This window comes from Lissotriton vulgaris, chromosome 8 (assembly GCF_964263255.1).
Source record: "Lissotriton vulgaris chromosome 8, aLisVul1.2, whole genome shotgun sequence".
NCBI lineage: Eukaryota > Metazoa > Chordata > Amphibia > Caudata > Salamandridae > Lissotriton > Lissotriton vulgaris.
This window is the reverse complement of record NC_141696.1, coordinates 406,711,388-406,734,138: the sequence shown is the minus strand read 5'-3', so window position 1 is coordinate 406,734,138 and position 22,751 is coordinate 406,711,388. Positions and strand designations below refer to the sequence as shown.

At 43.8% G+C, this 22,751-nt stretch overlaps 1 protein-coding gene and 1 pseudogene across 1 annotated transcript in view; one reads left to right on the top strand and one right to left on the bottom strand.

Annotated features, from left to right (window-relative positions):
• The window catches only part of LOC147697095 (transmembrane protein 131-like), a 427,844-nt gene that overhangs the window by 238,709 nt on the left and 166,384 nt on the right, over positions 1 to 22,751 (top strand). The window contains exons 10-11 of the mRNA XM_086934173.1: positions 1,304 to 1,425; positions 1,527 to 1,626. Coding sequence (XP_086790299.1) covers positions 1,304 to 1,425; positions 1,527 to 1,626 — 222 coding nt within the window. The remainder of the gene's footprint in view (positions 1 to 1,303; positions 1,426 to 1,526; positions 1,627 to 22,751) is intronic.
• LOC147697097 (protein FMC1 homolog pseudogene) lies at positions 13,906 to 21,121 on the bottom strand (annotated as a pseudogene).

The following is a 22,751-nucleotide window of genomic DNA, read 5'->3' as shown; positions in this document are numbered from 1 at the left end:
AATGTACAGTGTAAAGTATTTTACACTTCTGGGGTAAATGTTAGTACGTTCTTCCAAATGAAAACCTCAATTTGACATTCGGAAAACAAATTATGAAAGATTTAAAAGCACACATCTCATTCAAAATAGCAAATGCTAGCTGCTAGTTACTAGAACCTTTATCCAGACATTGCAGCACTAAGATCTGGGCAGCCATCTACTCAAATCGTGTTTATGCAAGCTCTATATGCGACAGCCTGCTACAGGCTCCCAAACAGAGAATCCAGCGTGTTTAAAATTGTACAGTTCAGGCAGTCTACAGATGAAAAGGCAGTGTGCCTGCTAGTTCTGACGTTTCAAAACAGCACAACTTTAGGTTGTATTATTGAATCAAAGTTGCATATCTGAAATTTAGGTACAGGCATTTTGTTATAAGGGCCTTGCCTACGTTTGAACTAGTCTCCAAAAACATGTCCCCTATTGTGCCAAGCCTCAGGTAAACTGCTCCAAAAACACATATTGTAAAAAGCTAAGTTGAGTGTTAGAACACTGGATGATCTGAAACCCAAACTATGGACCTTACTACCATTGCATACCAAGAAAAAAGTAAACCACTTCAATCTTGAATTGTTAAAAATCAAACTCCTATTGCAAATGTGTCAGAGCTGTTGAACATCATTAACACCCTATGGGTAATCACTGTCCACCAGACTAATATCTATTATATGCTATCAATTTTACATTCTTTGAAGTATCCTCAGTGACACATGCAAGTCTGCAAGCCACAGAACCTCCCGCTATAAAAATCAAAAAGAAAGTCCTTAAAGGCCCAGAGTAATTTCAGAGAAAACTTGGTAGCTTTTATGTCTTTTGCCTCTTAAACCGCAATGGAATTTGGTCTTACTTTACAAACTAGAGGTGAATCAGTGTTTTCCCTTTGCAAGGTTTCAGAGATATAAAAATTCTTTATTAAGATAGGCCCTCAGTATAGATGGTTTGTCATAAAAGCGCACGGCAGGCAGGTTACCCAAACTGGATTAAAATGAAAATGTATAATGTGTTAGGCGTGGATCTGGCAAGTTTAGAGATTTATATTTTTGGGGAGTTTTGTTGCATATGCCCCAGTGTGGAGTAACATAGTTGGCTGTAACCTTAAAAATAGCACCGTGGCTTGCATTTCTTTATTCAGATTCCATTTACTAAGATTACTTTATAGATTGGAAGATGGCTGGAGCAAAAGTGATGTGCAGGCTAAACTTAACATGTGGGTGCAGTTTTTATATGCATTATTTAAGTGACCTTATATGTATTTCTTATTTTTTAGTGAAGCAAAACCTTTTTTGCCACATGGTTCCAAACCAAAGTTGACAAAGACAGCTTCTCTACCTGGCAGGAATGGCAATCCAACCTTTGCTGCAGTAGCTGCTGGCTACGATAAAAGCCCAGGTAAAAGAGAATCCTATAAAGAAATTGTAGCAAAAGTGGTTATAGTTATCCATATGGTGAAGTATGGTTTTGTTTGAACTGTTTTGTTCTTATATTCACAGGTGGTAGCGGTTCAACAAAATCCTGCATTAATAAAGCAGATATTTCAAGCAATATTGGCCTTTCACATGCACTTTCTGTTGACAGTGATGGTTCAGACAGGTAAAAGCTATTGTTTTGATTGTAACACCTTGCTCTGTATTAAAAAGGCAAACACATATGTAAAATACTTTTGACAACCTGGTCGTCCATTCACTTTCAGTAGGCATAAGATTGTAAACAGCATTGGAACATCGCCTCATAGTAATTGAAATATTTCCAGTCCACTAAGAAGATCCTAGAATTGTACCCTGCTTTAATATTAAACCCAGACACATATGCACTCAAATGTCCGTGCATACCGGGAATTTTCCCCCCATGCAGGGGTCTGGTGTTACAACTGCAAGCTGTTTGAGATTGTTAACCTGGGCTTCTGCTGCATACTATACACAATAATATTCATGGATGTGAGCTGTAACAAGAGATTGTTTTGTATCCGCCATATATTTTGTTCCCCAGTGTCCACATGCACCATATGTTCAGCAGAAACTCACAAAGCCCTCTGGGAACATGCTTTCCATAGCAGTGTTTTCTGAGAGTAATAGACCTTACACCTCTTTGGGAAGTTCACCTTTTCCCTCCACGTTTACTGCAGGACCCAGATTGTTTTAATTAGGCCAGAGAGCTGCTCTTCACCATGTTATCATTGCCCCTTATGCCTAATTAGCTGCACATTGTCTAGAGGCACTCTTCATTGTCTAGTATTTTCTCATCCTCATGCTAATCAAACTTCTGATGATGTTGTAGGTCTCCGCTTCATTGTTTTGGGGAAATCGTTGGCATTTACTTGTCATCAAGGCAGATCCTTATTAAGAGTCCTACAAAGAAAGACTCATTCAGTGGTTTGATTAGTTTTACAAGAAATACTAAGTAGAGAATTTCTTACGTACAACATAGTTCAGCTGCCACACCATTTTGGGATTTTGAGAACTTTGAAACACAGTTGTTTTTCTTCAAGAGGTGAGCTTGATGTGATATATTCAAGGGTTTAATCAGCTGAAGACATGCATTCTGCATGGAAAAAGAAAATTCACTAGATGAAATACATATTTATGTAATTGTAAAGGGTGAAGCCTCATTTGGGCCTAATGCTACCCTAAATGTAGGATACTCCCATGCTTGTCTGAATAATTTGTCACTCCCAGAAGGCCTCTGCGATCCCTTTCTTTAGTCCCTTGGACACTGGAAGGATGTAATAGAAATTTCTATAGATTTCTTTAAATTATTCATACTGTGCAGAAAGAAAACAATGTACAGCCTAAAATCTCCAGACAACCCCTTAGTTGAAATTAGTGGCTGACAGAAAATAAAGAGGCTGTTGAGTGCATGGAGGAAACTCACCACAAGATGTTGTAAATTAGAATTGCATTTGAAAGTCCTAGATTTCAGTGAGATGAGCTTGAGGCATTTCCTCTGCAATTTTTGAGGTGTTAAATAGTTCTGCATCATTATAAAGTGCCACAAAATGTCATCAAAATTGACAGAGGATCATGAGTGGTGTCCTTTCACTATGTAGAGTTGTGTATATTAATACTCAGATTCCTGTCATAAGTTAAGGAAAGTGTCAGTCATGCTAAAACTTTTACAGTAATAGATAGTTCTGCACCCAACTTCTCGTTGACCAAATAATGTAAAGCATACGAATATAGAAGTGTCAAGCTCAAAACATTGTTTCTGATGAAGACTAGTAACTTGAGATATCTCACCTTTAGAATATTACCCAAGCGCCAAACTTTAGCCGGAAACTTTTTGTAACAGTGTCACCCATGTGCGCCAACGTTAATTCCTTTCTTTCAGCACATTCGTAGGAGCATCTTGAGCTCTGCTCCCACTTTTGTCAGGTTTTCACCTACTCCCATGAACAAAATCTAGTATGCAAGGGAATAATATACTCTCCTAAAACTATAGGCTTCAAATCATGCCTTGACCTCAGAAAACAGATTCCTGATAAAGACTTCTAACTGCAGATTCCTCACCTTTTGAAAACTCCCAAGTGTTAGACTGGATTCAGAAAATCTTCATCAGTATCCTAGTGTGGCAGTGCTTCAGTGTCAACGTTGTTCCACAGGTGATATGACAAACATAGGCCTGTATAGGCACCTCCCAGACATACTGATATCAGTTACTTTCTTTCTGTGCCAACAAACGTGGATCCAGAGTTACCCCTTGTCTCCTTGAGACACTTCTAAAACAGAATTCTACTAAAAAACAGTGTGCTAAGGAAATATGTCGCCTCCCAATTCTACAGGATTTAATTGCTGTGGGTAATGTCGCAAAGAAATGTCTGTGACTGACCCACATGGGGTATACCTGTGGTATCTGGGGTTGCACAACAATTTCAAGGCCTCCCGTGATTGTGCTGTGATGCACCCCATGGACATTCGAGAACGAGAAGCAAAGCTTTTCGTGGCTAAGCACTGCAAGACTCTGCACTGGCATCAATTGAGATCTAAAGGTAGGGTACATTCCTGTTCCCGAAGTCACTCTCAGGACGAGTCGTCTTCACATTGTAAGTCCTAGGACTAAACAAGGAAGAAGCACTAGAGGTGCAACGGGGACTCTGCTCCGTTCCGCCACTCGTCCTCTCTCGAAGCCTCAAGGGAGTCATTGAGCCTCAGGTTACTCTCCCAAAGTCACTCTTCTTTGGAGTCTATTCCTAAACGTGTTCCATAGCAGGCTGAATTTTTGGGGCCATCTGTGCCACTGCAGGAAATCAAGGACTTTGGTGAAATGATGTTGAAGCTTTTTAGCCATGTTACCAGCAACTCTCTTGCTCTCATTTAGGCCCTAAGGAACTGAGAGGCCTCCCTACTGGGCTTCTTCCTACAGGTCCATCCTTTGCAGCATTTAGGTATCCAGGATCTGCTCAGGGCTCCAGACTGTTTTCGGTACTGGTTCCGTCCCTGGTACCACAACCTATGAAACGTGATGCACCAATGCCAATTCTGGTGCTATTGATTCCCGATGAAGACAGCCAACTCATACTTTTGTCCCATGCCGAGACGGACCCTATCCTTCCTCAGCGTGGCTGCTTGCTCCTTTATTTAAGCCACAACTTCTTTGCCACCCTTCTGATCCTAACACAGTTCCTCTCTACCTTCTGGAGAGGATGAGATTGCTCAGCCTTACTTCCAAGACAACTGGTGCGAGGACCTCCAAGATACCAGTGGTTTGGATACCTACCCAGAAACTGGACTACTCCCTCCACACACAAACACCCTTTTGGGCCTGCCATGGTTTACAGCACCTCCTTTACTATGGTTATTATGTTTCTGTGAAGGGTGATGGAGATTCTTAGTCTTCAACTTCACACTTTGAAAGTCAAAACCAATTTTCTTGCGGAGCTGTTATGGCCTGGCCAGTCGAGGTCTGAGCCCCTACTCCCATTCATTTAGGCTTTTACTGATACGCTGTTAGGTGTCTGGGCCAAGTCTTGCCAGGCCCCCTATGCATTGCCAGACCACCCTTGTCTGGATGAGCTTTCTTTATCCAGCACCCATTCCTGAGAACTTATGGTGCTGGCTTCGTCTTGTAGAGTACCCAAACTTCTTTCCCACGAATCCCCCTGACTGAGACTCAAAGAGGATGTAGACTTTTGGCAAGCAGTTTCTTTCCTTTACAAGTTTGGCCATTCCCACAGTGAATGTTAGGTGTCTTTTAGGCCTCTACTCTTGTGCCTTGTGACACTCCATGGCCCAAGGATTGACCAAGGTCCCGGAAGAAGCCCAGACTAGTCCTTCCCAGGCTATGCAAATGGTCGTAATGGGGCCAAGTTCATCATCTGCTGTGGACTGGATACAACTGATTCCTTAGGCAGGGCTACTGGCACCAATGTGACCATTCGCATCACCAGGTTCACCCTCTCTGTGGCTATTGTAGGAGCTTCCAATATCCAAAGTAGCCCAGAAGGTGCAACAGTCACTTAAACTTTTTGTGACCATGGTTCCCAAAGGAGAGGGCAACAGATACAGCAAGTAGCCCAGTCTTCTGCCGTCCTTCAAATCTCCTTAGTGTGCTGTTGACAGCACACAGACAACCTGTCAGAGGCAGCATGACACTTTCTGACAGGGTTCCGGTGATAACTTCGGGCAAGCTGTCCTGCAAATTCTTCAACAGAGTTACACTTAACCATATATCAAGACTCTGCTACACCTTCCAGATGTTGGCAAACTATCATAGAATATTTCCTGAGACTAGCACACTGCCAATCCCGCACTGGCAGGACACTGTGTTCTACTTTTCCACTGCAACAACTGGTAAAAAGTCTGATGGCGCAGCAATTTCATTCAGAGCCACAAGTTTTACCCCAATCACAAGTCACGATTATGTAGATATTGACAAAGATGAGAAACAGCCTAAAGAGGGTGAGGAAACCATAATCAGTCAGTTACGAAATATGAATGGGATGATTATATCACCCCACTTTATGCATCACCTACACCATCATCGGTTGGCTCACCTCCAAATGACATTGGAGGTTTCCATGTTATTTAAGAGCAGGCTTCAAAAAGATTCGACCTTCCTGTCCACATAAAAGAATTGGAGTGCTTCCTTTATGATTTTAAGGACCTTGCAAGGAAGTCATTCCTATCTATCCCCATTGTAGATTACTTTTGGGCGGAAGGTCTGAAGTTAGTGAAAAACCCAACTACTATGGTAGCGGTCATTCCTCGCCTGGATAAAAATGTAAAGCTCTAGAGGGCTCACCAACCTGTTTAATTGGACATCCTAGCCCAGACTAGGTGATAATGCAAGTGGCTTAAAAAAAGCAGAGAACCCTACTACTCCATGTTTTGTTCCATCACATGAAGAGGGAAGACACGTAGATAATATCGGTAAAAGGTTTTCAGCAATGGCGGCCGTAACTCTTGGAGCCTCTAACATTTTTTTTTTAGTTCATAAATAGAAATGTATTTTATATTGCAATCATTTTATGAAAAGATAACAGCATCAAGACATTACCATTTGAGGTTCGGGGAGGGTGACGCCCACGAGGAACATGGCGGCGGGCTGAGAGCCGGTCGCGGTAGCTCCGTGGTGTCCGGATGACCGAAGAAAAGATTGTAACTTCACAGCGAGAGGTCGCTTGTCTCCCCGCGTTGCGGTGAGTAACAGATGCGCTTTTCCCCCTCTGAATTTGCCGACGGCAAGCCTAATGCCGGCGCCTTTGTTCTTTTCCCCCCGAGGAAAACCAGCCGTCCCAGGAGGTACTGCTGCGGGCGGGTTAGATCGGATTGGCGTGTCCGGTTGTGGTCTGCTGCAGGAGTCGTCTCAACAGGACGAAATGGAGATGGTTGCTGGGTTGCTGGGTCTGTAGGTTTGCAGATCGTTTTCTTTCCTCATTTTAAGCGCCTAGAAAAACGCTTAAAGAATCATTAAGGCAATACTGCACCAAAGCGGAGAGCAGCATCAGCGGTAAGGAGAAACACAGGGGGGGCTTAATAGAAGCTTTTGGACAGAAGCAGACAGCAGCTCTATGGAATGCTGCAAGTACTCTTTTTTAATAGCCCTTAATTGTTTATTTCTTATAAGAAAGGATGCAATGAAGCTGAGATACAGGTGCAAGGCATTATGGGCATTGGAGTCTTGGCAATATTGGGTTACTTTGAACATTGACTTACTAGCTCCGCTATTGTGAAAAGGAGTGCATCTGCAGTACATGCAACGGAGTATGTTCCATTATATATGACATTTGATCTTCTTTTTTTTTTTTTTTTTTTTTACAAAGAAAAAAAAAAAAACACAGCCCACTCTAGTCCTTCCTCACTGTGTGACTTTGAGGGTGTATTTAAGACTTTCAAGCAGATGCCTATCGTATTTGCATTTTTAAGGTTGCAGCGGGCTAAGCTTGGTTAAAGCTAGGCAGATCTGACTGTGGACTAGTGCACACTTTTACTCAGTGCACATCTATATCTACATTTATGCTGGAAGAACGCCGACGATGTTTATGGGGCAGGTTTCGCTCTGCACTGTTCAAAATTAAACTCGGAAGCCTAGTAATACAACCACCTAAACAACATCTCACTAAAATAGGCCTCGAGAAAAAAAAACTTTACTCTCCTGCAGCAAAGTGCGGGGATAGGGGGACTAGAGTGGAAGAGGCTCCAGGACTTACTACTGGAAGGGGGGGTTGTATGGATCATACGCAGCCTGGTCCTCTAAAGTATTACAGCACCACTGAATTCACTGAAGTTACTGAAAGTTTAGAGCAAGAGCCAGTTCTGCTGAAAGCTCCTGAGTTAGGCAGGCCAGAATTAACAGAGGCAGTATCATTTAAGACTACAGAGCAAGCCAAGGTGGAGATAAGTTTAACTTCGGTAAAACAGGGTTACATTCTTCCAGTAAGAAAGAAACAGGTATCAGCTTAGATCCAGGGCAGGATTAAAAGAGAAAGAGGCTCTACAATTTGAAGAGAGAGAGAGACCTATGCCACTAACCCCCTGTAAAAGCAAAAAGAAAAAGACTATTTCAGTCAAAAAGTTCAAAGGTGCACCTCATGAGGGCCAAGTGGTAAAAAGTACTCCATCCCTAAAATCTTTTTTCAAGGTCCTGGATCAGGCTAAGCGTTCCGCAGTGCAGTTGGAGGGCAATCCCGGCTCTACCCCTTTAACAAATAGATACAAGGTCTTAGAAAATCTAGACAATATGGAAAATGCAGACGAGGTTGAAAGTGTAACAGAAAACTTGGCTAACTTGACTAAAGCCCTTACAACAGACTCAATTAAAGTCCCCACAATAGATAAAACTCGTGGAAACCAAGACACCAGACCCAAGAGTCAGGTTGCAACAGTTAAATTTACACAGAGCAGTTCTAAGGAGGCAGATGAGGTGATTAGGACATTACACGCAAGTAAAGATAATCATTTAGATATGAGCGAGCAGGAAAGTGACCGTCTAGGAGACCTGTTTCGATCCTTGAGAGGAGACATGATGTCGAAATTTGAGATATCGGAAAACCAATCAAAAAGCAATACAGGACAGATTCGATATGTTAGAATCTAAGCTTGAGGAGGTCACTCTGCGTACAGGGAAACTTGAAATAGAGACGGCTGCCTTGGACAAAACTGTACATGAAAATAAAAAAGATATAGAACATCTCAAAGCCCAGAATAGATTATTGGTAATGGACATTGAACGGATGGAGACTCAGGCTAGGAGGAATAACCTGAGGATCTTGAAAATACCTGAAGGGGAAGAATTGGAGGATTTAAAGGGATTTGTCTGCAAACTCTTGAGAGACGGCGTTCTAAATGATCGTCCAGATATAAATTTGGAGGAAGAAATCCAGAGGGTGCACAGAGACCCCTACAAGAGGCGTACGGACAGGAAAAACTCCCAGGAAAATACTTATAAACTTTCAGACATACAGTGTAAAAGAGCTTATCCTAGGGCGATCCCTTACGAGAACAGATCTACGGTATAACTCTAGTCCCTATCTTATCAGGTCGGACATCGGTGCAAAAACTGCGCAAAGACAATGGGAACTGGGCACTAGAATGCCGGACTTAAGGTCTTTGGGAGCACATGTCCAGATGAGATTTCCAGCTATGCTCAGGATTATGTGGAAAAACAGGACATATAGTTTTACACAGCCAGAGGAGGTCGACAATCTCCTAGATCGAATAAGAAGCGAGCAGGAGGAACAGGAACAGGAATAGGTCCGGAATAGGTCCGGATAAATAAGCTGAGTAATTTATCGAAGATATAACAAAAAGATGAAAGGAATAAAAGGGAAAAGAAAGAAAAAAAAAAAAGAAAAAAAAAAAAAATGAAAGGAATGGATAAAAGGGGGGGGAAAAAAATAAATAAAAAAAAAAAAAAAAAAGGAAAAAAAAAAAAAAAAAAAACACTATATAATATAAAAAGGGAAATGGTGGAGGGAGAATTTGAAAAAAAAAGAAAAAATAAAGGATTGTTTGAGTTGGCTGAATGATAAATAGGGGACACGAAGATTTATTCGCAATATAATTGGTCTCATTTGAATATAGTAAATGGTGAGGGGGGGATTTGAAAAAGTAAGGGACTATATAAGTAGGCTGTATGATAGAAATGGGGGACATGAAGATTTATTTGTAATTTAACTTGTCTCACTCGAATACAGTAAATCGGTCAAGGGCACCACATGGGGGCTCCGAAAGGCGAAGTCATCGCCAGGTATGTTGGGGGGGTTCCTCAGGGGGGGGGTGTTCAAGGGGCAGGGGGGAGTCGGGGGGGGGGGAAATAAAAAATAAAAAATCCTCATATATAAATAATTGCTTGATGTATAAAAAAAAATAGATGGGTGCGTGAGTACATCAGAACTATGACCAATTTATATAAGCTTAAGGTCCTGTCATGGAATATTAATGGTTTAGGGGAAAGAATAAAACAGAACAGAATTTGTGAATTCTTAAGAAATTCGGACGCCCAAATTATAATGTTACAAGAAACACATTTGGAGGCAATAGTATGTGATTCTCTTTTTAAAAAGTGTAGGTGGGTACAGGATATAATCAGTTCCAGGCAGTTAGGTGTCACCAGGGGAGTTTCTATTATAATTCGATCGAACAGCGGGATAAGTCTGAGAAGTTTTGAGACGGATCAATCAGGGAGGTGGCTAGTTGCACAAGTATACATTCAAACTATCCCACATACTTTCGCAGTGTACTATGGTCCTAACGAGGACAATCCAGCTCCGCTTTCTAAACTAGAACTAGCTTTATTTACGACAACTGGTCCTCTAATTCTTGGAGGGGATTTTAATCTGGTCTTCGACCAAAAATTAGACAGAACTTCTAAGGCCAAATACCATGCTCCCTTAAAATCACTTGCCATCTTGGATGTTTTAATGAAAGACTTCACTCTAGTGGATGTCTGGAGAAAAAAGTACAAATCCCAACCAGGTTTTACTTTTTATAGTAAAAAATACAAGAATTATTCTAGAATAGATCATTTCTTGGCTGACCAACACCTTCTTAAAGATATTAGTTATCTCTCTTTCACACCCTCTGGATTATCGGACCATGCAGTACTAGAACTGGAAATTAAACTTAATATAACTTTATCAAAACCAAGGTGGACTCTGGAAAGATCCTTTTTATTGGATAACCAGATAAAAGCAGCTGTTAAAGACAACACATCAGAATTCTTTTTAATAAATTCAGGATCCTCCTCTCCCCAGATAGTATGGGAAACATATAAGGCTTATCTGAGGGGTGTTTTAAGTACTCTAATATATCACAAGAGAAAAAGTATAAAAATAAAAAGAAAGGAAGACCTAGCAATAATATCTAGAAAGGATCTTGAACTACAAAATGCAATACTAACAAACTCCAGAGAAATACTTGCGTTAGAGAAGGAACTTGTTGACTTGCAGCTCCAGTTAAAAATTTCGGATGAAAGAATCCTTAAAGAAAAATGGGAGTCCAGCAGATTAAAAAATTTTGAGTACGGAGAGAAGTGTGGAGCACTCCTTGCCTGGAAAGCTAGAGAAGAGAGAACGAGAAATAACATTAAAGCGTTGGTACTTAGACAGACAGGTAATCTGATAGAAACAGACGCAGAAATAAGAGAGGAAGCTAGGTCCTTTATGAGGAGTCTCTACACGGAAGATAAAGATCCCACGGGGGCGGATTTAGAATCCTGGTTGAGTATAAAGCATCTGCCACAAATGTCCGAATCAGAAAAAGCATACTTGGAATCTGAGATAACAGATGGGGAAATTCTAAACCAGTTGAAGAAAATGAAAAAGGGGAAAGCTGCAGGCTCAGATGGGCTGCCAGTGGAGATTTATACGGACAATAAAGATCAATTAATAACTCAATTAAGAGAACTTTTCAATTTTTTATTGATCCAAGGCCATTCTATACCTTCTTCGTGGGGAGAAGCTATCATTACGCTTATACTCAAGCCTAATAAAGACCCGAAAAAAATAGAGTCCTACAGACCTATTTTGTTACTGAATTCGGATATGAAGATTTACTCAGGCATCTTGGCCACCAGATTATCAAAGGTAATAAAATCCATAATCCACCCTGACCAGAGAGGCTTTATCCCGGGGAGACAGTTAAATGAATTAACGTTTCAAGCTATAGGGGCGGTAGATTATGCTAATGCTAAAAATCTCCCACTGGCGCTGGTGGCCATAGATGCGGCTAAGGCCTTCGACCAGGTCAATTGGAAATATCTTTGGGCCACAATGGCGGCCTTCGGGCTCCCCAAAATTTTCATAGAGGCGGTCAGATCCTTATATCACTGCCCAAAGGCTAAGGTTTTAGTTAACGGAATTTTATCTGAGTGGTTTGACATATCACGAGGCACTAGGCAGGGTTGCCCTCTGTCCCCCCTTCTGTTCGATGTTTATATGGAGCCTTTTGTTTGCGGGATTAGAGAGGACAATATTATTCAACCATTCCAGCTTGGAAATTTGTTTTTGAAGGTGGCGTTGTACGCTGATGATCTTCTTCTATATACCTCTGATCACTCGGAAGCAATCCCAAGGTTATTTTTTTTATCTGAGGAATTTGGGAAACTGTCCGGGTACCAGATTAATAAAGATAAAACAGAGATCATGGGGTGGAATAACAACACACATATAGCTGGTGCAAAACAGAGTATGAGGTACCTGGGAATCCACTTAACTCAATCTTTAAATGATACCACTTCTCTCAGTTGGCAGAAGGTGGTTAAAGATATTAATAAAACTTTAACAAGATGGGGGAACTTGCCTTTAAACATTTACGGTCGGGTCAACCTTATCAAAATGACAATTCTTCCTAAATTGACCTTTTTATTTAACTGCATCCCCCTATCATTTTCACTGAAAGACATCAACATTTTACAGGGCAAAATTGGATCCTTTATATGGGCCTGCAAGTCAACAAGAATTGCATGGAAGAAATTGAGGAGGGGTTTAAAAATAGGAGGGCTAGCCCTCCCTGACATTCTCTCATACTGTCATGCATTCCATTTTAAAAATTTTAGGCTTCTTGCAAACAAGCTGGACGCATCATCACAGGGCCGCCTGTTTCAAGCTTTGTTAACTGATTTACCCTACGACCATGATTACTTTACTTTCAAGTTTGGAGACCAGAAATTTTTTTTAAAAATCCGCCTTAAAATCCTACAGACTGCATTAAAAAATTGGGGTTTCATGAGGAAGACATTTAATATTTCCTATTATCACACACACTCCCCGATTTGGGATTCTCCTGGCACACCTCAATGCCTCCAGGATCAATTATCACAACCCTTGAAAACAGCTGGCTTCAAAAAATGGGGAGACCTCTGGGCAGACTCGGGCCTAATGAGTTGGAACACGCTGGCACAGCTTACGGTGGGACAGTTGACTAGGTTTAAATATTACCAGCTGTCCGCTTGGTGGTCTAGTCAAAGTATGCAAAGGGAGGAAGATACAGATATTTTTGAGGCAATTGGCAGAAGGGGGAAATGGGTAAAAGAGTTATCTTTTTGGTACAATTCAATGATCAAAGAAGAGGAGAGTGAACTGTACCCGGAGATAGTAAAGTTATGGGGAAACCGTATAGCAGAGCCCCCTGAAGAAGTCTGTAAGGCATGGTTAGACTCTTTTTCCCTTTCACAGAGGCTAATTAAACCCGCTAATTTAAGGCGTAATCACCTGTTTACGGCTCACAGAGTCTATTGGACTCCGGCCAAACTACACAGGATAACACGAAACAACTATTATTGCCCCCGTTGTAATCAGAACGCCGCGGATGATATCCACATCTTTCTAGAATGTCCAGCCATTCAAAACTTCTGGAAAGCGATAATGGATTTCTTGGGAGATGTACTTTCAACAACTATTGCATGTTCTCGCAGATTAGTCTTTTTTGGCTTTCTGAAAGAATATAACATCAAGGATCTGGATACTCAATTCATTTTTTACACAATAATTATTGCAAGGAGACAAATCTGTATGGAGTGGAAGTCAGCGGCTCCCCCTAGATTTGCAGTATGTTTGAAGTACCTAATGGAAGTGTGTAAAATGGATCAGGCTGGCCGCAGCGAGAGTTTGGAGAATGTCTGGTCTAAACTGATGGTCTGGATAAATAGGTGAGCAGTCCTGTGATTATGCCAGAGGTTGTGTCGGTCCTGTCCTCCACCAGGCCTAGGGTGCCTAAAATAGGTCTGGAGGAGTAGGATAAGGAAAACAGCCTACCTCTGGGAACCCCTGTTTGCTATGATACTGTTTTCCATGGTGGACCAGAAAGAAAAACAACAGTATAAGAGGCAACAGCGAGACCCATCTAGAGCATATATATTCTGGTGGCATATATGAGGACAAAAAAAATTAAAGGAAAAAAAAAAAAAAAGACATTACCATTTGCAAGTGCACTGAATTACACCCACTTTATTGACAACCTCACTAGTATTCATGTACTCACTGTCAAAATAAAATATTTTATCACTTTGGTTTTCAACAATTATCAAAAATAAAACCTAGCTCTGAAAGACTCAGCAGCTCCAGACAAGCTCTAGGAGGAAGAAGAGAGCTACGAGTGGCAAAGAGCAACTGATATGGAAACACTAAAGAATTTTATTTAAAGATCAAACAGAAAACACAAAGATAGGCACACTTTGTACTAGAGTCATATTAGGAATTCATACTGCGATGGCAGTTGCTTGTTTTCATCTGCAGCCTTACGCTTTCCATCAGTTTACTTCACACAGTGGCTCTGATGGATAAAACTCCAGGGTCAGCCCTCCTAGCCTTTCCCTCCAGGCTGCTGAGGCAGTCTCAGGCCCACCATACTAGCTGCCTCCTCTGTTGAGCGCTCATCACTTCTGTGGTATGTTTGGTGGAGGACCAGGTACTCACGCACACTTCGCAAGAGGCATAGGTATGTGGCAGCCTGTAAATGCAACTCGTACTGGGCTCGGCACAGCTTCTCACTGGTGACCCGATGTCACGCACTCTGTTCCCAGATATATTGGTAGGCGGCTGCATTCCGGTTCTGGGGCCCCTGAAGAAGCCGCAGCTCACGCAGGAGTGCCCGGAGGGTGCGGGCCGGGGAGCCTCTAACATGCTTGCCATGCTTGGAAGGTATGATAACCAAATGTTGTCCTATATGGCAACCTTCCTTCAATTTTACCGGCGGGCAAAAAGAAAGCAACAACAGATATCCTGCAAGAAGTCAACCAAGCTTCATCAGAAATCTTCGACACGGCAGTTGATGTTACCTCTACAGCTTTCCTTCAAATGTCTGGTGTGGCGGTCCATCACCGACAAGGTTGGTTGAATTCCACCTCTTTCTGACCAGAGGTGCAAGCAAAAGTTCTGTACATGCCATTTATCTCAAACTCGTTGGCAAACATGTGGATGATGCCCTGAAATCCATCAAAGCAGACATAGCACGTTCCCTGGGGACCCCACAACAATTACTTTTTTAAACCTTTTGTAACAGAGGAAGGACCCAGTTTTCATATAGGGTTGACTTCTAATCATATAGGTATCAGTCCTACTCTAAATTACAGCAAGGTTACCACCAACCATAATCACTCAGCAATTATATGGAGCACCACCGGCTGCATCTTACTTAAGACAGCCTGCTCGTAAGAGCCCCACAGCTTGAGGAAAGGGTCACGAAACATCAAGGCATCAGTGACAACTTAAAAGCACCAGTCCCCTTTCCTTTTCCACCTTAGCATGGTGGCAAAGAACTAGCCAGTTATTGCACCAGCTGGAAAGCTATCTTTTCAGTCGGACATAATCCAACAAGGTAAGACCTTTGAATTTGTTAAAAAAAAAAATCTTCCCAAAATCCTCCTCGCATGAGGTCGCATCAACAAATTAGTCGCTTAGAGCAGTACATCCTTTCTTTCATTCCAAATGGAGAAATAGAGGAGGTTCCATATTTCCATCACAAGAAAAGTTTCTATTCAAACTTATCTCATGAAGAAAAAATCAGGGACATGGAGACAAGTGATGGATTTATGACTTTCGTACACATTTCTAAAGAAAAAATTGTTCTGAATGTTTTTGATCCAAGAGACTCAGCTACTAAACCTTGGAGATTTCATGACCTCGCTAGATCGCTTTCACATTCCTATACATGGTAAACATTGAAAGTATCTAAGGTTTGAGGTGGCGGGGTACCATTACTAATTAAAAGTTCTTCCCTTTGTTTTACGATCTGCTCCCAGTATTTTCACAAAATGTGTGGTACCAGTAGCGGCATTCTTAAGTAGGAAAGGTCATGAGGTTTTACCATATTTAAACAACTGGCTTGTCAAAGGCTCTTTGTTCCAATCTGCAAAAAAAACCCTACAAGAGCTTGTCTGCAAGACTTCAAAAATCTCGACCTCAAATAAGGAAAATTCTTCTCTAACGCCATGCATATTGAGAACATTAATTGGGTCAGTCCTCAATACAGATCTATACAAAGGTTTCCCCCAAAAAGTAAGAATTCAATGCCTCGCAAGCCTAGTTTTGTCCCTTTTAAAAAGAAAGTTAGCTTATGTCTGCAAATACAAGTCTATGCTGGGGCTAATGCCATCCTGCATACCACTGATTCCGAACTGTTGAAGTCAAATGAGACCACTGCAGAAGCAACTGAATGCTCAATGGATACACATTCAAGGGACATTCGAGGACATAGCCAATATTACGCTAGAGATTTAACAAGCCATGGTATGGTGAGAGAAAAAGGACAATGTCTCCCCAGGCCTCTTCATTTGCTCTCATCTACAGTTCGTAATGACAATGGATGCTTCTCTAAAGGGTTGAGGAGCACATTTGCAAGCTCGAAATCTATGGCAAGTAGACACCTCAGGAAAGACAAATGTACATGAGAGCAGTGTTTGTGGGCCTCCAATCCTTGTTGTCCAGAATAAGGGACTGGGTAGTTTTTGTGCATGGAGACAATACCGGTACCATGTTCGACGTAAACAAACAAGGCAGGGCAAAATCACAACTCCTGCCTGTAGAAGCTCAGAAGATCTGGAGATTAATTCTTTACAAGATTACCTTGAGTGTAGAACATGTCCCGGGGATAGAAACTAAATGGGCAGATTATTTTAGCAGAACATCAAGAGACTGGGAGATAAACCAGCTTCAGCTATTGAAAATGTTTTTGTGAATGGCCAACTCCACATCTGGACTTGTTTGCGACGGATCAAAACAAAAAATTGCAATTTCTTCACAAGCAGATATCCACAAAAACACTAATGGGGAAATGTCTTTCACATTGCCTAGACATGACTATTCACCTTTGCCTTCCTTCTTTATCCTCTGATCCCATCCTTCACAAGATGGAAAGAGAGAGCCTTGCCATGTGATCCTTATAGCTCCGAATAGGCCAAGGCAGTATTAGTACACAGAGCTACTTCTCCTGCCGGAACTTCCACACACTTCATTCAGGTCGGTCCAGATCTTCTAACAATGAACAAGGGTCAGCTTGTTCATCCAAAGCTGAAGACCCTCAACTTATCGACCTGGCCCTCATAACAATGAGTTTTGTTCCTTAAAAATATCTCAAGACTCATGGACACTGTGGAGAAATCCAGGACAGATAGGACTAACTAATCCTATAAAGGTAGATGGGCTAGATTTTGTTTTTGGTGCTTCAGTAAAGATCTGCACCCATTTCAATCTACTGCAGAGCAGATTTTACCTTACTTGCTGTATCTGGCGCGTTCAGGTCTTTCACTTAATTCAATTAAGGTCCACCTTGCAGCAATCTCAAGATTACATTGAACTTGGAACCAGAACTCTCTTTGGTATAACAGACGTACAAATACGATTATGAAAGGACTCTTCAGGGTGTTTCCTAGGTTAAAAAAAGAGCAGCAGCAGCATGGCAGTTAAATACAGTACTTTTGCAGCTAATGAGAGATCTGTTTGAACCTATTCATAAAATATGTATGCTGGAAGATAGCTTTATTACGGGTTCTTTCTTTGGCCAGACTACAGTTTAAGGAGGATAGAGCGATGTTGAGGTACAATCTTCATTTTACTCTGAAAGTCCCCACTTCATTTCACCTAAACTTAAAAACGTCCTTTAAAAACCTGTCTTAAGTCACTGAGAAAGCTCTTCCTACTTTGAATGTCCGGATATGTTTAAAGTTTTATATTGAAAGCTCTAAAACTTCATAAAATCAGATCAACTCCTGATAGTTTTAGCTTCTCCTAGAGAAGGCTACACTCAGTTGAGAAATAGCATAGCTCATTGAGTTTCTGCGACCATCAGTTATTGTTATATCATAGCTGGGTGGCCATTGGCTGTTAATGTGAAGGCAGTACTCTACAAAAATTGTTCCCACTTCAACAGCCCTGTTTGCCGGGGTCTAATTTCTGGAAATTTGGAGGGTGGCAACTTGGTCTAACATACATATGTTCACCAAGTATTGCTGTCTGGATTCACAAAAGCAGATGCAGCAGTGGGGTAAGCAGTTCTACGTCATCTTTTCCAAAAAAGTGAGGTTTCTAGTCTGTCGACAGATGTTTTTTGTTTTATAGTATATGTATTTGTTTTAACAAAGCTTTATTATAGATGTTCAGTTGTTTCATGACCTTTGTTTATTCTGCATAGTTTGCAATACCTACCGCCCCAACTTAGCTGCTGCTACTCTGATTCAAGCATGTGAATCTAATAAAGAATCAATACTGGAGAAAAAACAAGTTTCTTACGTGTACTCTGTGGTTCTCCCGTATTGACATCTTTCATGGATTAGCATGCTACCCTCCCTCCTCACCTCATCTCGTCAATCTATTTCTATAATACTTTTGCTAGAAATCTGAGATGTAGGGGCCCTGGAGGGGAAGAGTGCTTCACGAGCTGTTATCTGATAGTTTGAGCTCTGTCTGTTCTAACACAGTGTGCATTGGTTTGTTCATTTCTATACAACTTGTGTTAAAAATCTGAGGTACAATGACTGGAGGGGAAGACTGCTTCTAGAGTTGCTATCTGATTGGTTGAGCTCTAGTTGTAGTATAAAGAGGTGAATTGATCTACAGTGTCACTTAGCTTTGTATTGCTATTTAATGCCTATCTATGCCCAGCCTGCAATTATTACAACAGAATTTCCACCATGACGAGGGGGAGAACAACAGTGCACAGATAAGTAACTTGTTGTTTAGCCGCCAAAGATGGCAGACGACTTTTAACTAAGCTCCGGGTAGGTAGGCAGCAAAATCCATTAGAATCCTGCTAACCTAGGCTCCATCTAACATCAATATCATACCTGCCTAGATCCAAGAGAGTTCTATGGCAGCAGGGGTTGGTCGAGGCTGCAGTTTCCTAACACCCGCAGGCCCGCTTTCACATAGCCACACCATACTACAGTGGGTCTGCTTCTTACAGTCAGTCCCATGCAATGCAGAGACCGGCACGAGGACTGCCACAAGCAGTGTCAGGTCGCCCTACCTCCGCCACATGCTAGGGTTCTATGAGCACACACGCTGCTAGAGCACTGAGGCGACTTTAGCTGAGCTGTGGGGGAGGTGCTGGAAAGCCTTCCCCAGACAACCAGGGCCTTGGCGGGCCCCTGCGGTTGGCAAGGAACAACGCCTGCCAAAACTCCCTACCCCTCCCCCCAACAATAAGCACCTCCGCTACTTAGCAGCTACTGCATCACAGAGGAGGGCCCAGAAAATCTCTCCAATATCACTGCAGCCCCATGGACCCTGAGAGGCACAGTTCCCTTTAGGACACACAGTGTGTGCATCAGCAAACCTGTGTCCTGACTGCCGTATGCAGGGCTTGCCTCCTGCCATAGACCCTGCAGACCACTTCGGCTGACATCAGGACAGCCAGCAGCACCCTTGAATCCCGAGGCTCAGCGAGTGGGCGGGCCAACAGAGTACCGCAGTGGCTACACCCGAGACACAGGGGAGGGTGTTGGGAAGCCTTCACCAGACAGCCAGAAACTGGACAGGCCTAGGCAACAGGCAGGGGATGATGCAGCATCAGCTTGGGATGCAATTCCCTCACGACAATCACTGTTGCTAACGAGCAGCCATTCCTACATCGCGTAGGGGGCCTGAAGCATTTGCCCTACATTGCGAGGCCCTGTGGGGCCTGAGAGACACGGGCACAGGGCAGTGCCTGCAGAACAGTCACCATGTACTCCAGCTGCAGCATCCTGCTGAAGTCAATAAAACACTTATAAACTGAGGTGAGAGCCAGGAGTACTGCCTCCGAACCAAGCCATAAAGAGAACCCACTAGGCACAGGACAGCCCAATTGCTGACTGCTTAGAGCCCGTCCCACCTCTGGGATTACAGGTAGCCAGTCACCCCCGAGCTCTGGGTACACTGCAACTAAACAACGGGTTGGTACACAGCGGTCGAGAGTGCCAATTCCTGAGCCGACTTGGGGAAGTGGTGTCCTTCCCTGGTAGAGGTGAGTCCACTCACATGCTGAGTGGGGGGCGGCTCGGGGACTGCAGCCTGCATGTAAGACCCAGACACAGTCTTGCCCAGTGGGCAGGTTCCCACTGCAGCTGTATGTAACAGGTTTCAGGCGGTCCCCCTTTTCCCCCCACCACTGGTACTACAGCACCTGTGAGTGAACACTGTCATTGGTCTTAGTGTGGCCGTTGCTGAGGGAGCCTTGTTTCTGCCGACGCAAAGCCCCTCTCTCCATTCGACCGGCAGTGCCGGAGACCCACCTGTGATACAGCGTGCGTTGGCCTCCCTCATCTTACCCCCCTTCCATCAGCGACTAGGAACGACCTCTGTTCAGGAGCAGAAAAATGAGCATTGACCGGGCCTGATGGAGCACCCCCTGCTTCAGCGTTCCCCCGTGGGTCTCTACCACCATCAACTGCAATGGGCCATCAAAACCCAGCAAGGGGACAATTCTGGCACCCCTCACCAATGCCCCGGTGACTGGACCACAGCTAGCTGGTAGGACTTCTCCAAACAAGGCCTGCAGCTGTGTCCCCCCTCCCATAGGATGTGGGTATAATAGAGGATGTATGAACCACAGGTAAGGGGCCCACTGGCCACTACCTATCACTCTCTTGTAAACTCCCCTAAATGTAGGTTTTATGTGGCATCTTCAGACCTAAACCGTAAAATCCACAGACACAAGAAGATGGCGCCATAGAACTCGACAATCACCATCCTCCAGCTCGCCTTGTCACTGAGTTGTCTCAATAAACCCCGGAGAGTCTTCAGCGCTTCGCAAATTGCCAGAGAAACTCCTTTGAGATAAAGGTACTATTTCCTTGCAGCTGCAGGTCTCCAAAGCAGCAAGTCCGGTCCATCGTAGTCAAGTTCCCCAGCACGACCATCTTAAGTGCCAGTCAAATGTACACTTGCTCTGGTTGGTCAGTTCAGCCTCTACACCAAGTCTTGAGGCCCCGGGACCCACCAGAGCTGAAAGGGCCCAATACCTGTGGTACCGGACCCCTTGCTGGAAAAACCTACAAACCGAATCCAGGCGGACACCAGCAAACAAGCACCTGACGAGGGACATCAGGACTCCAGAGATCCACCTCAGCAGTGATCCGGCAGCTCCAGAATCGCCACTCCAAGCGGCCAGCTTCTCACTGCTAGGTGCTTCTTTGCCTGCCGCTGCACATCTTCACTGCACCCAACTGGCCGGGCCATCTTCAAACCAGCTGTGCTCCCGCGTCCCAGAGCCCTTGCACCTTCTACTTTCCCTTGAGAACCCTCGGACTTGCTTACATGTCTCCCTTTGTTTTGTTTTTGCAGGGGGCCCCCTGTCTTCATAGTGCACCAGCTACAAAGTCCCCTTTTTCCTGGTTTCCCGAGGAATCCAGGTAGCACACAAGACCTTGACCCTGGCACTTTGACCTTGGCCCCCGAACCTTTTGATTCTAAAAGGTGAACCACTAAAAGCAACTGCATTGATTTTTCCAATTGCTTTTTTCCTTCCATAGGAAATGTATTGTGTGCAATTGCGCACAACTGTGATTATTGCAGAGTCTACCTCATTGTGGTGTACTACATAGAGAGGAGGGTTTCCTACACTCTTCAATGCCCCCCCCCCCCCATCCCCCGTTCCTCAGTGAGGGCTCGCCGAAGCTCTCATTGGACATGGGATCATCATCATCATCCTACTCTACTGGCCATCACAAACTAACCGTCTGCCCAGATGTTTCATGGTACGAACTTCCTGTCCTCCACCCAACACCTCCCTTCCTCCATATCATGGTTACCATGTTCTACCACCCCTCTTTCCGTGCAGCCAGTAGCTGTAGGCTCTTGGTTCGAGGCATGTGGGCTGCTGAATTCAAATCTGTGCATAGATCGCCGCCTAGTGTTGGGTCCGGATAATCGCACATTGTTGTCCTGGAAGAGTCTTCGAAGTATCACGAGATAGGTGGCTCCTCCCCTGGACTACAGTTTGCATGGGCATCGACTCCATCCCCAGATTGTTTTTTTCCGCCATTGGGTTCGGATGCATATTTGTTAACTCAAGTTCGGAATCGATAAAAGACTTTCTTTTTGGCCAAAAGGCCTTTAGTATATCGTCGGTATTGTCTTGCGATCGGTGCCCAGTTCTGTTCCAGCTCAGTTCCCGAGCCGGACATCCAGAGGAGCCGCGTGGCTTTTCAGCACTGAAGGCCCGGTCGACGCCAGAGACCTTATCGACGAACCATAATGGAACGGAGCCCGTTCAAGAGATGTCCCGTGTGCAACTCGAAATATCCTCACATCGACGTCCACCCGGTGTGCAACAAGTGCCTGTCGCCGGATCACGGTGAAGCCAGCTGTATGGCTTGTTCTCGTTTCCGCTCCAAGAAGACGATTCGATTCGACGTGCAGCGCGCAAGGAAGCCCAGCAGACGGCACCTGACACGATAAACATCTTCGATGCCAAGGACGATGAGGGAGCAGAGCGGGAGGTTCGAGAGAACCTGTCTGATCCCGCATCGGAGATCAACTCCAGCTACGACGCTGATATTGAAATGGTCGATACTGACGACGTCGTCGACTAGGTAGGAGACGACGATGGGGCCTTTGGGGCCATGGAAGATAGCTCAAGCGAGGAGCTAGGCCCGGACGTTGATACTGGGGCCGAGACACTTAATAAGGCTCAGGTCGAGGGATCGCCACATGGCCTTACCCAAGATCTTACACTGGTTTCTACAGCCTCGCCTTCGGGCCCGGCTTCGGTCACTTCTAAGGAGCCACGGGTTGCAAAATCGAAACCGAAAGAGAAAGCTTCGGTGTCTACGCAACCAAAAGCACTAGAGGCGAAATCGAAACCGAA